General features: G+C 39.1%; 1 protein-coding gene across 6 annotated transcripts in view; it reads right to left on the reverse strand.

The window, feature by feature from the left end:
• Positions 1-4848: 4848 nt before the first annotated feature.
• The window catches only part of slc39a14 (solute carrier family 39 member 14), a 31263-nt gene continuing 22307 nt past the window's right edge, over positions 4849-13804 (reverse strand). For 5 of the 6 annotated variants that reach the window (XM_038702555.1, XM_038702554.1, XM_038702558.1 and 2 more), the window contains 6 exons: positions 12176-12345; positions 10166-10288; positions 8279-8431; positions 7637-7868; positions 7329-7513; positions 4849-5718 (listed from right to left, as the gene is read on the reverse strand). In XM_038702555.1, the coding sequence (XP_038558483.1) occupies positions 5566-5718; positions 7329-7513; positions 7637-7868; positions 8279-8431; positions 10166-10288; positions 12176-12345 (1016 nt within the window). In that variant the 3' untranslated portion in view covers positions 4849-5565. Of the gene's footprint in view, positions 5719-7328; positions 7514-7636; positions 7869-8278; positions 8432-10165; positions 10289-12175; positions 12346-13400; positions 13571-13804 lie in introns of all 6 variants that reach the window. The other variant, XM_038702559.1, reaches the window with a different exon arrangement.

The following is a 13804-nucleotide window of genomic DNA, read 5'->3' on the forward strand; positions in this document are numbered from 1 at the left end:
TAACTCGTTCAACCAAGTTAAGTTACCAATGCCGATGGAAAGTAATTTAGTAATCTGATGACCACTGATGTTACAGATTCCATGCGATGTAATTAGCTAACTTCTGACTGAAATACGATGTATAGTCTGGTAAGACAACTTGCTAGCTCTCCGCTGTTTACCAAGTTAAACAGAACTGACAGCACGTCAATGAATGGAGGGAGGCTAACGTAAATGTAACGTGGCTAACCAGCCGGTCACTCATAAACGTCCTCTTGTGACTCTTATGTAATAATTGTACTGGGCACAAGTTAATAAATCTGCTCACCTCTTAAATGGAGTGCATGTAACTCTTTTCAAGCCATCTCATCAAAGTCGTCACGGCTTTCATCAGTTTCAGTTTCCAAACGTTTTCTAATCACCTGTGTTGGGCCAGGAAGTGACATGTTGGGTTTTTTTTGGGCATGACGCATGCGCAAAACAATTCAATTTGAATGTCTTTACCGCCCCCTGTGGCAGAAAAAAAACAACACCCATGGATGTAACATAGAACCATGTTATTAGTGTAAAGCAGAAATACTTAAACATAATGATGGGAAAACATCATTCATGTATGCAAATGGGGAAAAAGCAGAAACCCTCGTTGTTTTATTTTTCTTCTCTACAATTATTGGCAGATACACACCAGCCAATACAAAAATTGTATGTCGCACTATGTTGCAATATCGATTGTTTTAACTTGGAATAGACAGGTATCCCCTGGATTACTTCTATTATGGGTTTGGTCTGATGACTGCAGTTATCAAAGCAAATGTAACTTATTTGTAGTAAACAAAGGAAGATTTTGGCAAAAGATTTGGAACGACATGGATTCCAACACAGCTATGGAGTCATTGCAATTAAGTCGGCTGATGACTACATTCAGCTTAAACTTATAAGAGGCTCAAAACTACAAAATATGACAGTAAACATATGGTGGTACAGAAGGATCCGTAAGATGACCTAAACAATGACTGTTGAAACAATGAAAATAATGTGCCTTATATAATTTCTTAAATATTTTATTTTAGTATATTTTGTATCCTTACTACTTAATATTATTTTATACTTACAATTTTAAGTTTATTTATAAAAAATAGAGCCTTGCTGTTATGTTTTATATGTTTGTATGGTTGGAAAGAATGCAAAATAACTTCTTTACAAGATATTGTACAATTGTGAACTGTAAATAAAGAGAAAAAAAGTAATCATTTACTTAAGTTAAAGAAGAAGTACCTCAATCTAACAGGCTGGTTTGAGCATTTACATTTAAGATGTTTTATGTTCTATTTAGAGTTTAGATTCAATTTTAAAATTGCCATTCAATTCAAATTCGACATCATTGGCACCCACGATATTTCGTAAGTTATATAAGCACGTCGTTTCCCAAAGTCAAAAAGTGCCACTTGAAACTTTCAATTATTTACAGTCAACATACTGTACATAACTTTTACAGTAGGTGATTTCATTTCCACTATAAAGCAAAAGACTTTTAGTTAGATCAAAAATAATCCCATCAAATGAATGACAACCATCGAAAATGGGAATAAACAACTCCACAAATACAATATCACATCATATTTTTATTGATCTCTGCTAAATGCTCAGAAAAAAGCACAGTTGTACCTTTTGGAGAAAGAAAATGCTTGCTGTTACAACATGGTACACTTCCTTACAATTTTATAAATGGTTTTGACTTTGTTTTTTAACCATTATGTACCCCAGGAGAGAAGGAATCCATCTCTGAGAAGCACATCTGCTTGTTAAACATAGTTAAAGCTGGAGGGTATCTTTGCTAACTAATCTGCTAACTATAGTGTGGAATTTAAAATATTAATATCTGAATTTTGATAGAAGCTTTGCTTTAACAGAGGATTATAGATGGAGCACTTCATTAGCACTAAAATCTAATAAATAAACAGTTAGGATGGTAAACAAAGACAAGATCACACATGATTTTCTTGGAAAAGGATGTTTATAAAAAAGAAAAGATTTCCATGACACAGAGAGAAGGCCGACAAGGATTCCCATAAATTACATTAGGTACAATATTTTTCAAAATTATGCATTACAAGTTTGAAAGCGCATCCATTAATCATTAAAATCTCCAGAAAGTCAATCATTGGTTGGTTTGCTGATGCTGAAAAAGAGAAACTTCTGTTGAAATTAGAGAGTTTTTTTGCACCAATAAAGTGTCTTATTGTCTGTGTACTCCTGAATTGATTATCTGATGTACTTCTCTGTCTCTGACCTAAACTGTGATGTTTAGATTATCATACCTGACCAGAAATTCTGTATCTCTGCAAATACAAGTTCATTATTAATTCTGGCAGCCGTCCCACATTTATTCAAAATAAAATGCTACAACAAAGATGAAGCACAAAAAACAAAAGACATAATTTTTGTCTGCCTTCATGGCTTGGAAAACTAAAATGAATACTTTATGTTGGTTATAAAACATAAAATAAATATTTTATGGCTCAAACAACAATAAATAATCTACCATACATATCAAGCAGCAGTAATACTGTACTTCCTAGTACCCGTTTTAATGGCTTGCCTTCTTCACCCAGGAACAACAAAACTTTCTGTAGTAGGCCTACCTATCTATCCTATGCCAAGATTGAATCTACAGAAAAGTATGTAGCTTTTGGTACTTGATTACGCTTATTTTGTGTTTACATGTAACTTACAGTGGACTTTGAAATCCAGTGTAAGATATCAGTAAATATGGATCAACAGACACCCTCCAAACTTGCACTAATTTTTAGTACAAGTAGCACAAAGGACGTTGCTATGGTGAGCAATGTGAACATGTTTGCTAAAGTGAAAACCAGTCACATTACAACAACACAAATAACTGGTCCCCTAAACGCTCCAATAAACAATCACCATTACAGATAATAAACCGTTTTGCATTGTTCCCACATGGCCAAAAGTATGTGGATACCCAAATATTGCACTCATATGTAGGTGTTGAGCATCTTATTCCCAAATGACGGGAATTAATTTGCCGCTATGACAGCCCCCACTCTTTTAGTTTCTGGCTTTCCACCAAATGTTGGAACCTGGCTGCAGGGATTAGTGAGGTCAAACACTTACATGGCCATGAGTTCATCCACACCAAACTGGGAACCATTTATTTAGGGGTCCTGGCTTTGTGCACAGGGGAATCCTAATGTTGAAACAGGAAAGGACATTCCCAAAATACTGCCACAGAGTTAGCAGCTCATTGCGGCAACTTATTTATCTATCAATTCATCTGTCAATTTAAATACAAAGCCAAAAATATTCAATTAACTATCATAACAGACAACCAGCAGAAAATAACAGCAACTATTGACATCTGAGAGACGGGAACCAGTTATAGAACATAAACATTACATCAATTACCAAGACAGCAACTATTAGTTGTTCACTGACCAACTAATGGATTAAACAACTAATTATTATAGCTCTTAAGATTTCTCTTCATTGGGACTAAGAGGCAGACAAACAATTTTTCATCCAGATGGTTAGAAGAGTCTTTGAGGATTCAGGAAATAGCTTCAGAACAGAGGTACTGCCACTGTTATTAAATTATTTTCTGGCTCTTTCAAAGATGTCTAGGTATAAACGTTTGCTTAGCTCTGTGACGCCAACATAATAGCAATATTTGGAGCAAAACAAACTGGGGGTTTGGCAAACCATGAAAAACAATCACAGACCAAAAATGCGTATCAGCATGGAGACAAGTGTGTCCACATACTTCTGGTCAAAAAATGTAACTCAGAGAGAATCAGAGGGTTTGTCATAACGACCAACAACTAGATCCAGTATATGATATCATTATTATGACTAATATGGATAAGGTCACAGACCATTAGGCGAAATGTGCGTGTCTATAGTTTATGATTTAGCTTACAGTGTTCTGTTCAAACTAATTACTGCACAGTAAAAGAATAGACAATTTGGGAAAAATAATCTATGGGATGTGCACTTTGAGCTCAAGAGTACAAGGAATAAAAAAACTATAGCTATTCAATGCTATATTAAAGGTGGGGTATGCAATTCTGGAGAAATCCAGCACCATGACAAATACAATGATATAGAGCGAACAATGACAAAGCAAGTAATTTAACTAACGTTTGCTGAAGTTAAGGGTTAGCAAATTTTAGCTACATTTGCTGTTGCGAAGCTAACATGAAGAGAGGACGAGACGGTCTCAGAGCCAGCGCACCAGCTCCAGACAGTGATTAGACCTTCAGCTAAATGAATAAATGTTAATGTTAACATCCCAACAACAGCATATGCTGGAAAACTAGAAAGTAAGCTAAATGTCCGTGGGCAAGTAATTTAACGTTACCTAAAATACAAATAATGTCTAGAACTGCTGGAATAGTGTTGTGTGACTTGGTCCGATCCACTTTGTTTTCCATTTACAGAGCCAGGGCTGCGCGCACACAGAACGGACAGCTAGCGGACCGTGAGGAGATATTCTCTGAATTTGAATTTTGAGTTGGATTAAACTCATCGCTTATCCCACCTTTAATGAAGGGCACAGATGGTAAACTGGTATGGAGAAATGCTGTTGCTGCGTTTGATCAGATAAAGACACTAATAACAAACTCTGGACTTGATGTTGCTTCACATATCTGACCACGAGCTTCATTTCTAACTGCATTGCCGACGATGTAGACAAGTCCATACTGAGGAGAAGAATCTGTGCCCTTCCAAACACCACTGCGTAGCCCTTCACCATTCTCTATGGTCAGCCCATATTTGGTCTTCAAAAGTCTAATAATTTTTTTATCCTGTATAAAAAATACAATATCAACACAAACAATACAGTACAGCTTGAAGTCAGTTTTATGTTAACACGAACAAACTTCCAGGTCAGTTCCGTAATGAGTTGTTTTTGGTATGGAATGGAAAAAAAGGAAAGGGGAAACAGTCTGAAACAGAAGGATAAAGACTCAAGGATGTCAAAAATACATCTGCTGTTACCTGATTGTGCTTTTCCCACCTCCTGAGGAAGTGTTGCGGGCATAGAGGATTAGAGATATAAATGCTCTGTATCTACTGAATCTCAGATGAGGCTCAATGACATCCACTGAGGGGGTGGGAGGAGGAAAAATAAGGGCAAATGGCTGATCAGTAGTCTGGGAAATAGAGAAACGTTTGAGGGACTGGGTCGGGATTACACGTCAGTTCATCTTCAGCGAGGGAGTCACGTCTCTAGTCTCTGTAGACTGCTTCAGTTGATATTTCTAGAAGGGAGCAGCTGTCAGGAAAACGTAGATAAAACATTAAAAAGAAGGCTGCCACCCCCTCCGCCTGGGTTCTACTGCATCTGGGAACTGCACACAAACAGCTACTCAAATATTTTTTAATAGAGGAGTGTGCGTACCTGCCGCACAGCAGTCAAACTTCAAAAACTCCAGGGTCCTGAAAACTAAAACTAACTTTGGGAAGATAAAGAGAAAAAAAGTTCTCCTTTTGGGGATCAGTTTAAACCAGCACTTTCAACATTGGTCAGGGCCGGTGTTGGTCCAGAGGAGTCCGGTGCTAGCCCAGCTGTATCTGACCAGAGTAGGTGGTGAGGAGGAGCATGATGGAGAAGCCCGTCAGCAGTCCAGCGTTCTGGATGGCAAAGGTGAGGAGGAAGCTGCTGCCGCCCGCGTCCTCTTCCTCACGACTCACCTCATTCATCTCTGGAAACTGAGAAGCACAAACCAGAGAGGGAAAGGACTTTTTAAACGTCTATATAACTGTGTAAATATGGTCTCGTATACATCACCCTCTTTGCTGAACAGTATTCCCTCTCTTTTCACCTTTGTTAGTAAGTAGGATCCTTTGTCTACAAAATCGTCATCGTCACAATCGTCATCATTCGGCAAAGGCCTGGTTAAAATTTTACATCGAACGCACGGGGAACGGAGCGAAGATCAGGGCTCTGCTGAACATAGCTTCTCCCTGTAGGGAGGATTTCCCAGAGATAAGCCGGCTTCTGTCCGAATACTGCTTCCGTCCCATCTGGGGTGCCAAATTTCCCCGCAGGCAATATCAAACAATTCAAAGAACAGCTGAGCACAAAGGTTTTAGGAAATTATCAGGGTAACGGTTAATTTATTTATGTCTTTTATATATAGTGTTTTTTTTTATACCTTACTGACACCATAGGATGCTCAAGTTTAGTATTACTTACTAAGACCTTAATATCCTATATTTGTAATGAATACAGAGCACAAAGGGTTTAGGAAATTATCAGGGTAAATGTTGATTAGTTTAAACCTAGCAGGTGACAATATTGCTAGATTGTCTGTTTAAAACTGCCCATGAGTGTCAGATATTGTATATATGGTATTATGTGGTATGTGATGAAATATGACAAAACGCTCATTTCGGTAATCAGAGCACTGGGAATGGGGAGAGAGGGTGACCTCTAAGGCACAGAAGGGGGAGGCTGAATGAAGATGATATTGCATATGGCACAGATGGATGATTAACAAGGGTTTACACTAAAATCTTAAAGAATGAGGTTGAACTAACAGAGACTTAACAGCCACTCAGGGTCAGAAATGGAACGTAAACTGTCTGTGTTATTGGACACTGTGAGCTCTGAGGTTAAAAGAGGGCGAGACTGGTTTAGGACATGCTACTGTCTAGTCACAGCTATCTTAGAGAGATTGTGGAGCAAAACAACTACAGACAAACTCAAAATATCAAGCTGTACAACACTATGTGAATAATACTATGTGAATAAATGAAATACTGTCTTGTAATTGTCTCCATAGTAATAATAAAAGCATGCATAAAAGATTAAATGTAAGAGGAAACACTTCTGCCATACCAATAACCAAAGGAAAGTCGAATCAGTAGGCATGCTCCTTACTCTCCAATACTCTGATTCTCACTCTGATTTTACATGTCAAAGTCAAATTACTAGTCATGTGGAGTCCTACACAGTCTGAGAAATCAGTTGCATGTCTGATTAACAATGCGTGGGTAGATGGCGATTGGGAATTTGCCCTACAGGGAGGGTATAACAAAGACGTCATCGCGGTTGCTTTAGTCCAGTGTTTGTGAGGCTTGACCCACACTATGCATAAAAGTCAGGATCATTTCCTCAAATGTACATGATGTGACATCACCATGAGTACCTGGTCAAGACAAAAATCTCTTCTTTACTTTCCCCAACTACAAATGTGTTCAAGTGTGTGGAATTAAAGATGAGATCATCTTGTAACAAGTTTAACATGAAGTCTGCTGTCTTAAGAGAACCTTAAAAAAAACAAACAACGACAACATCCCTTTCCTCAAACACTGACCATGTCTGCCAGAGCGATGTACAGGAACATTCCCCCAGCCAGGGCAAAGATCCAGTTGGGGGAGAAGCTGTTGCCGGCCAGGATGCCAAAGCCCATGCCCAGGTAACAGCAACAAGCCGACAGGAAGTTAAAGAACAGAGCCTGCTGTATACTCATTCCAGCGTTCAGCAGGATCACAAAGTCTCCTGAAAGAGAAGCAGAATGACAGAAAGAGAATAAATATATCGAAGAGTTGTCTGCGCAATATGCACAATACTGCAGATTCAATCTGCCAAGCACGTATGTTTCAACCCAGCGACCCAACTCACCCAGCTCGTGGGGAAACTCCTCACACAGGATGGCCACTGAGGTGCTGATGCCCTGGAAGATGGAGGCAGTGAAGGAGGCGCCGATGGCCAGGCCGTCGATAAAGTTGTGCAGGCCATCACTTAATGTGATCATCCAGGCCAGTGTGCCGATGTCAGAGTAGGACGTACCCTTCAGCCAGTAGCAGCCACCACCGCTGCCGGACCGCCCCCCGCTGTCTGGGTTCTGGGAGTCCTGGGGTGAACAGAGTGAGGGAGACCCATTTGATGTAAATACATGTGGAAAAAGCAGCAATATATGCAAATATGACTTCATGAATAAGGATGTGTTTATCAATTCACATGATAGCTAGGATATAAATACAAAATCTTAAGTATTTTATATTTTGAATTTGGATGAGTTACCAGGTGCATTTAAATCAGGGCTCCATACGTTTGTGCTGAGCCCTCACCACAGGTTGAAAATGTAATGTCAGCAGTTCAACCAAAGAGAGATTTTCTCCACTTAACTCATCAGTTTGTGTCAGTGATGAAAAGCAAATTACTCAGAAAATAAAAATGCATTAAGAAAAACAGACAATAACAACAATGACAACTAAACAAATCAAGTTCTTATTGTCCTCCATCCTCTGCCCCCACCCTCACCTGTGGTGTCTGTGCAGGACTGAGCATGAGCTCGCCCTCCCCTGCGTCCACCTTGCCCAAAGCCAGACTGCTGGCTTCCCCGTTCTGCTGCAGCTTCTCCTTTTCGCCCTCTTCCACATGATCTGCATCAGGGTAATGACTGTGACCGTGATTCTGAGAGAAAACAGACATCATGATGACACTCTCAACACTACACTACAAAATTACACATCTCACAAACATTTTCAAAACAAGTTGACGCTGACAGATTTGGAGTTGTTAATGGTCTTTTTAAAGAAAGAACAGCAGCACTGCACGTGCCAATTTGGTTTAAAGTATCAGCAAACTTTTGGCTCAAAGCACAGTAACCACAAGGTGGAGTAACTGTCTCACAATCACAATCACACACTCACTACATTCCTTGCTGCCTTTTGTGAACAAAATCCAGAGCAACAGAAAGCTGTATGAACATCTACAGCTTATAATTTCAGTAAAGGTGGTTTCTAAATTTAATTAAGAGGAAAATCTGCAAGTCAAAGCACCTTTGAGTTATTTATAGATCGGATTTTAGCTGCCAAACACCTGATAAACAAGCTGCAAAACACCTGCCACATACACTACTGCACTTAGGCAAGGCAGGCACAAGTGGCCAATGGACAAAATCAAGGTACACAGGAAAAGAACAAAGTCCATTTTAAATAACTTTGAAATCCAAACATGTATGCCAACTAACCACATTACATCACAGCCAAGAAAACATTGCTCCACGTATAACAGTTAAAGATATGAACTATGAAGTAAAATGAAAGAGATCTTCCTTCATAGATGCATTAATTTGGTACAAATGTGTAGCAGGTCACGAATCTGTGGACTTTCTGTGTAAAACGTAAACGGCAAATCAAAGGAAAAAGTGAATTCCAACCTGAAGGGGACATAAGACCACGTGTCTCATTTTTCATTCTACTACCGTATGTACAGTACTAGTTTTCCACAAGGGAGTGCATCTTCACTGTATGTAAACTCCTGAGGGCGGTACTGTGGCAATAACGTCCAGTCCAACTGGTTAAACATACCACTGATGCCCAGATAATACAACTAGGAACAAATAAATTGTGAATCATCATTGGGCAATCATCCAGTGAAAACATTTAATTACCTGACAACAACATAACAACCTGGCTTGGTGTGGCAATTAAATTAAATACAATTTTTCGCAATATTTAATTTCTCCTTTTTTTTGGAGTCCTGATTTCATACTCATCATACTGGGTTGAGTCTTGTGTGCAGACCTTGGATACAAGCTGTTAAACCAAAAAAAAAAAAAAAAAGCTCTGAGACTCACAAAATGTACAGTTTGTTGAGACTATGACAGAAATGTTGACTCACTGTAAAAGGTGCAGGTGGCTCCGACACTGTGGAATGCTTTTCCTTTTGACTTACATTATGCCGCTGTCTCCGCAGATGCCTTTAAAAACAGTGTGCAAACCTGTGCGTTTTAGGTTTGTTATTACTCGTGTTTTATGGACTGATTATTTTACTGTGTTTTTTTTTCACATTGTTGCATATGTTTTACTGTTTGATGATTATTTATTATTACTTTATGATGTTGTCGCTTTTGTTTTTTTTTATGTTTCTTTGTTTTCTTCCTCTTGTAAAGCACTTTGTTCTGTGAACGGTGCTGTAATAAATAAACTTTACTTGCCCACTTCTCTGGTCTTTAGCAGCTACCTACTTCAACAAACTTCTTATAAAAGTACTCATTGTGCAACTTTTGTAAAGTTGACACATATTGCTGTTATATATTTACCTTATGGATATGTTCATTGCTGCCACTGTAATTTGCCAGTTTCCCACCACCTGCATCTTGAAATAAAACAATATATTGCATCATTCTTGCTATGTACTCACCCTGTTTTTCTGTTTGAGAAGCACTCTGAGGACCTTTTCAGTGAAGAAGAAAAGGTAAAATCCTCCGAAAACGACCGCAGACTTGGACACGTAGAAATCCACCATTGGGTCAAACCCAAAGGCCTATCATGCAGGAAAGGAGACGGTGTTAGCTGGTGATGAATATTTATAGGCGCTGTTATTACATCGTGACTGCCTGACAGCGTCTCTACCTTATGTCCTTGTGTCCTCAATGTGCATATTTTTGAAATGAGGCATTACTTGAAAGAACTGGCAAATGTAACAATCATGATTTAGCAGGTTTTCTAAACAATTGGTGGTTGGTGAACTGTTTTGAACTCTGAGTCTAGGCTGTGCAGTCAGCTGACTGGAGAAAAGAGATAAGTTGAATTTATTGTTTTGTCAGGGTCAGCTGCTGATCAAAAGCAGTTTGATCTCAATAGAAACCTTCAACCTGCTGAATGTCTTTGGATGGTTTTACTTTTGTCCATAGGGTTGCACACGTGCAATAACTTCAAACAGAGCTGATATCCTTTTAAAATATCGTAGAGATTTTTCACTGCAGCCTCTAATCTGAGAGACAGGTTGAATTATATATGTAATTGTCTCCCCTCCAGTAGAGACAAACCTCCCAGAAATTAAACCACTTCAGTTCTGAGTTACACACGTTTTTTTCTTACTATTGATCCCATTCATGCAATGAATTACACAACAGCTGTAAATCTGCCCATGATAGGTGTGCACACAGTCTAGACAGCATTTAATGTGTTAAGAGAAATGCTCCAATTGGTGGGTTGTGCCACTCTGACTCTGAACTTCAGTCAGTGTACTGACATGTACCTTAACCTTAACTTCATATTGATGGAAGAATTTAATGAGGGCAAAAGATACAAGTACATTTCATAGCAAAATCTTTTCAGTAGAAATTTGACAATAGCCATATTACTTTTAATCTGTTTTTTAACGGTATAACAAAAGGCTTCAGACAAACAAAGTGGTAGTAGTCTGCAGCATCATGCATTACTGATACTCTTCAAATATGCCACCTTTGTTGTAACGCTGATTACTTATCAGCTGCATGTAAATGCATGTTTTACAGCAACCACATTAGTGCTATAACCTGATATCTGGCAATAACCTGGTTTTGTGTGCATTTAAATGTAGTCAGTGGCTTTATTTGTCTGGTATTAAACACACCTGCAGTTTCACAACGTTTCGAAACTGATATAAAACTGCTCACAAAGATCGAAAATGATCAATTCAGGAAAGTAATTCATAAATAAAGTAAATAAGTATTCACAATGAATAAAGGTCTCCATTTTAGCTAAATGTTTCCATTTTAGCTGTTGCTCAAATTTGAAAGTGTTTCCAGAAATATGCTTTAAGACTTTTGCATTACAGCATTCATCAGCAGCACTAAACAACCAATTGTTTAGTCAAATAAATTCCAGTTTTTAAATGCAAATTCACTTTGATTTGATAATTTAGTTGTTGTAGTTATTTTATCAATAAACATTTTCTATTTCACAATGTGCACCCAGTTGCCAGTTTATTTGATACTCCTAGCTAAAATGAACGCAGACTAAAGGCCCTTTCAGACATCGCGATTTGACGCAATGAAAAGTTGCTGTGGCATGATGCAAGCCATTGAAAATAATGGGTTTCAGAGAGCAGTGGTGTCGCCGTACAGTCATGCAATAAATCTTCCTTCAAGAAGGTTATAGTGTTCAGTTTTTGTTGAAACAGTTGTACAAAGATGATGACAAGATGTGACAGTTTTCAAGACACTGTCAGGTATTTCTATTATTTTGCCCATCCTATTTATATGAGGTATACAAAAAAATAAACTGCGATATAGGAATCAGGACAGGGCAATCAAATATTCGTTACGCTTTTTTCGATATGTAAAAATCAATATTCAATGGTCTTTCCTGAAACTGCATAGCAACCCCACACTGAGGCAAAGTCAAGGAGCTGCAGCTAAGTGAGTCACAGCAGCATCGACACTACCTCTGGGATGAGCTGAAACAGGGCGTTGGAGTAGAGCGTGCCAATGGCCAGGGCTATGAAGTAGAGCAGCAGTCGCTTGTAAAAGGTTTTCTTCATGAAGGGCACCACGCTCGCCCCGACCAGCGAACACAGAGAGATCAGTGTCACACACAGGATCCCATAACCCCAGACTGATCAACAGAGAGGGGGGAAGAGGAAGGAAGGGGGAAGGTAAGAAAAAAAGAGAGAGCTAGTTAGTTGAGAACTGATTTTATCAGATTAATCACCAAGGTAAGGAACACCAACCAGATCAGTCCCTGAAAAGAAAGGAATGAATTGAATGAAATCAACCTGAGAAAAAAAAGAGATGCACCTGCAAGTCTTTCCAGAGACAACAGGTTCATTTGTCCATTTAAAACAGATCAACAAAAGAGACACCACCTTTCATTTGCATTTGAAGATAATAATGTGTTGTCCTTTGAGGCAGTCCTAGAACCCCATGCATTTATTTTGATAGAGAGGGGAGGTGATTAAGGTGAAATTACAGTTTACTGAAACCTTGTGCAAAGACACATACATACTTTGTCCTAGTCCACTCAGGTGCATCTGCACCACTGTCCTAGCCTCAGGGTACACTCTAGCTATCACTGCAGACACTAAAGGGGGCACATGAACTTTAAATAGCTCAACAGTAGAAGAAGAAGCACTGCTAACAAGGGGTCACATTTCAATTTGAAGGACGTTTAAAGGGTACTGCACTCCATTTCTCCAGGATCGTCTTCCACAAAGTGAAAATGTAAGAATCCCAAAGCCAAAAAAACAGACACTGTTATGTTGAGTCTGTTTAGCTGTTCTACATGCTGCAGTGACAGAAGAGAGAGCCGAGTTATCTCGCCAAGAAAATCATCATACCTAGCCTACATTTCAAAGCCAAAACATTGAAAAGCGGACACAGACACAAACATGCAGTGCACACGAATACAGAAATACCCTCACATGATCTGTGATGCAGTGTGGGTAAAGCAAAACCAAAAAGCCTTCCACAGTGCTTATTAGAGGAAAAAACCACAGAGAGAAAACAAAGGCAGGAAGCAGTGGAAACAGATTTAACCAAGACAGACACAAAGGAGCACTTGGCCAAAGGTGCACTAGTTTTGTGAACAGCCATGTGGCACCACAGTGAACTAAAGAGGCCTATGACTGGTGTTAAATGGGATGTGAAAAGATGTATGGATAGATGGCAAACCTCTGGCAGGAGCTGCAGCACGGCAGTGGAGAACAGTGTGCCAATGGCAAGAGCGATGAAAAAGGTGAGAGCGTACTTCATATAACGCGTCTTCATGAGAGGCACGATGAAGACTCCAGTGAGGGAGAAGGCATTGATCACCGTCACACTCAGGAAAGAAAAGCCCCACACTGGTGGTTTGAGAGACAGGAACGTTGGATGGAAGAGGAAGGTGCAACATTAAAACAAACCGCCATGCATCCATGTGTGGCAATGTTGGCAAAAACACGTTGCCTAAAACCATGTTAGAAATACAAATACTGATCTCACAACTCTGTATATGTATCAGCTGTATTGAAATGCAAGCAAATAAAATAACACTTACTTGCATTTCAATGCAACAAATCTACATGCGACAAACATGT

Source organism: Micropterus salmoides, unplaced genomic scaffold (genome assembly GCF_014851395.1).
Source record: "Micropterus salmoides isolate LMB-PRFRI ecotype aquatic unplaced genomic scaffold, ASM1485139v1 Ms_hic_scaffold_7, whole genome shotgun sequence".
NCBI lineage: Eukaryota > Metazoa > Chordata > Actinopteri > Centrarchiformes > Centrarchidae > Micropterus > Micropterus salmoides.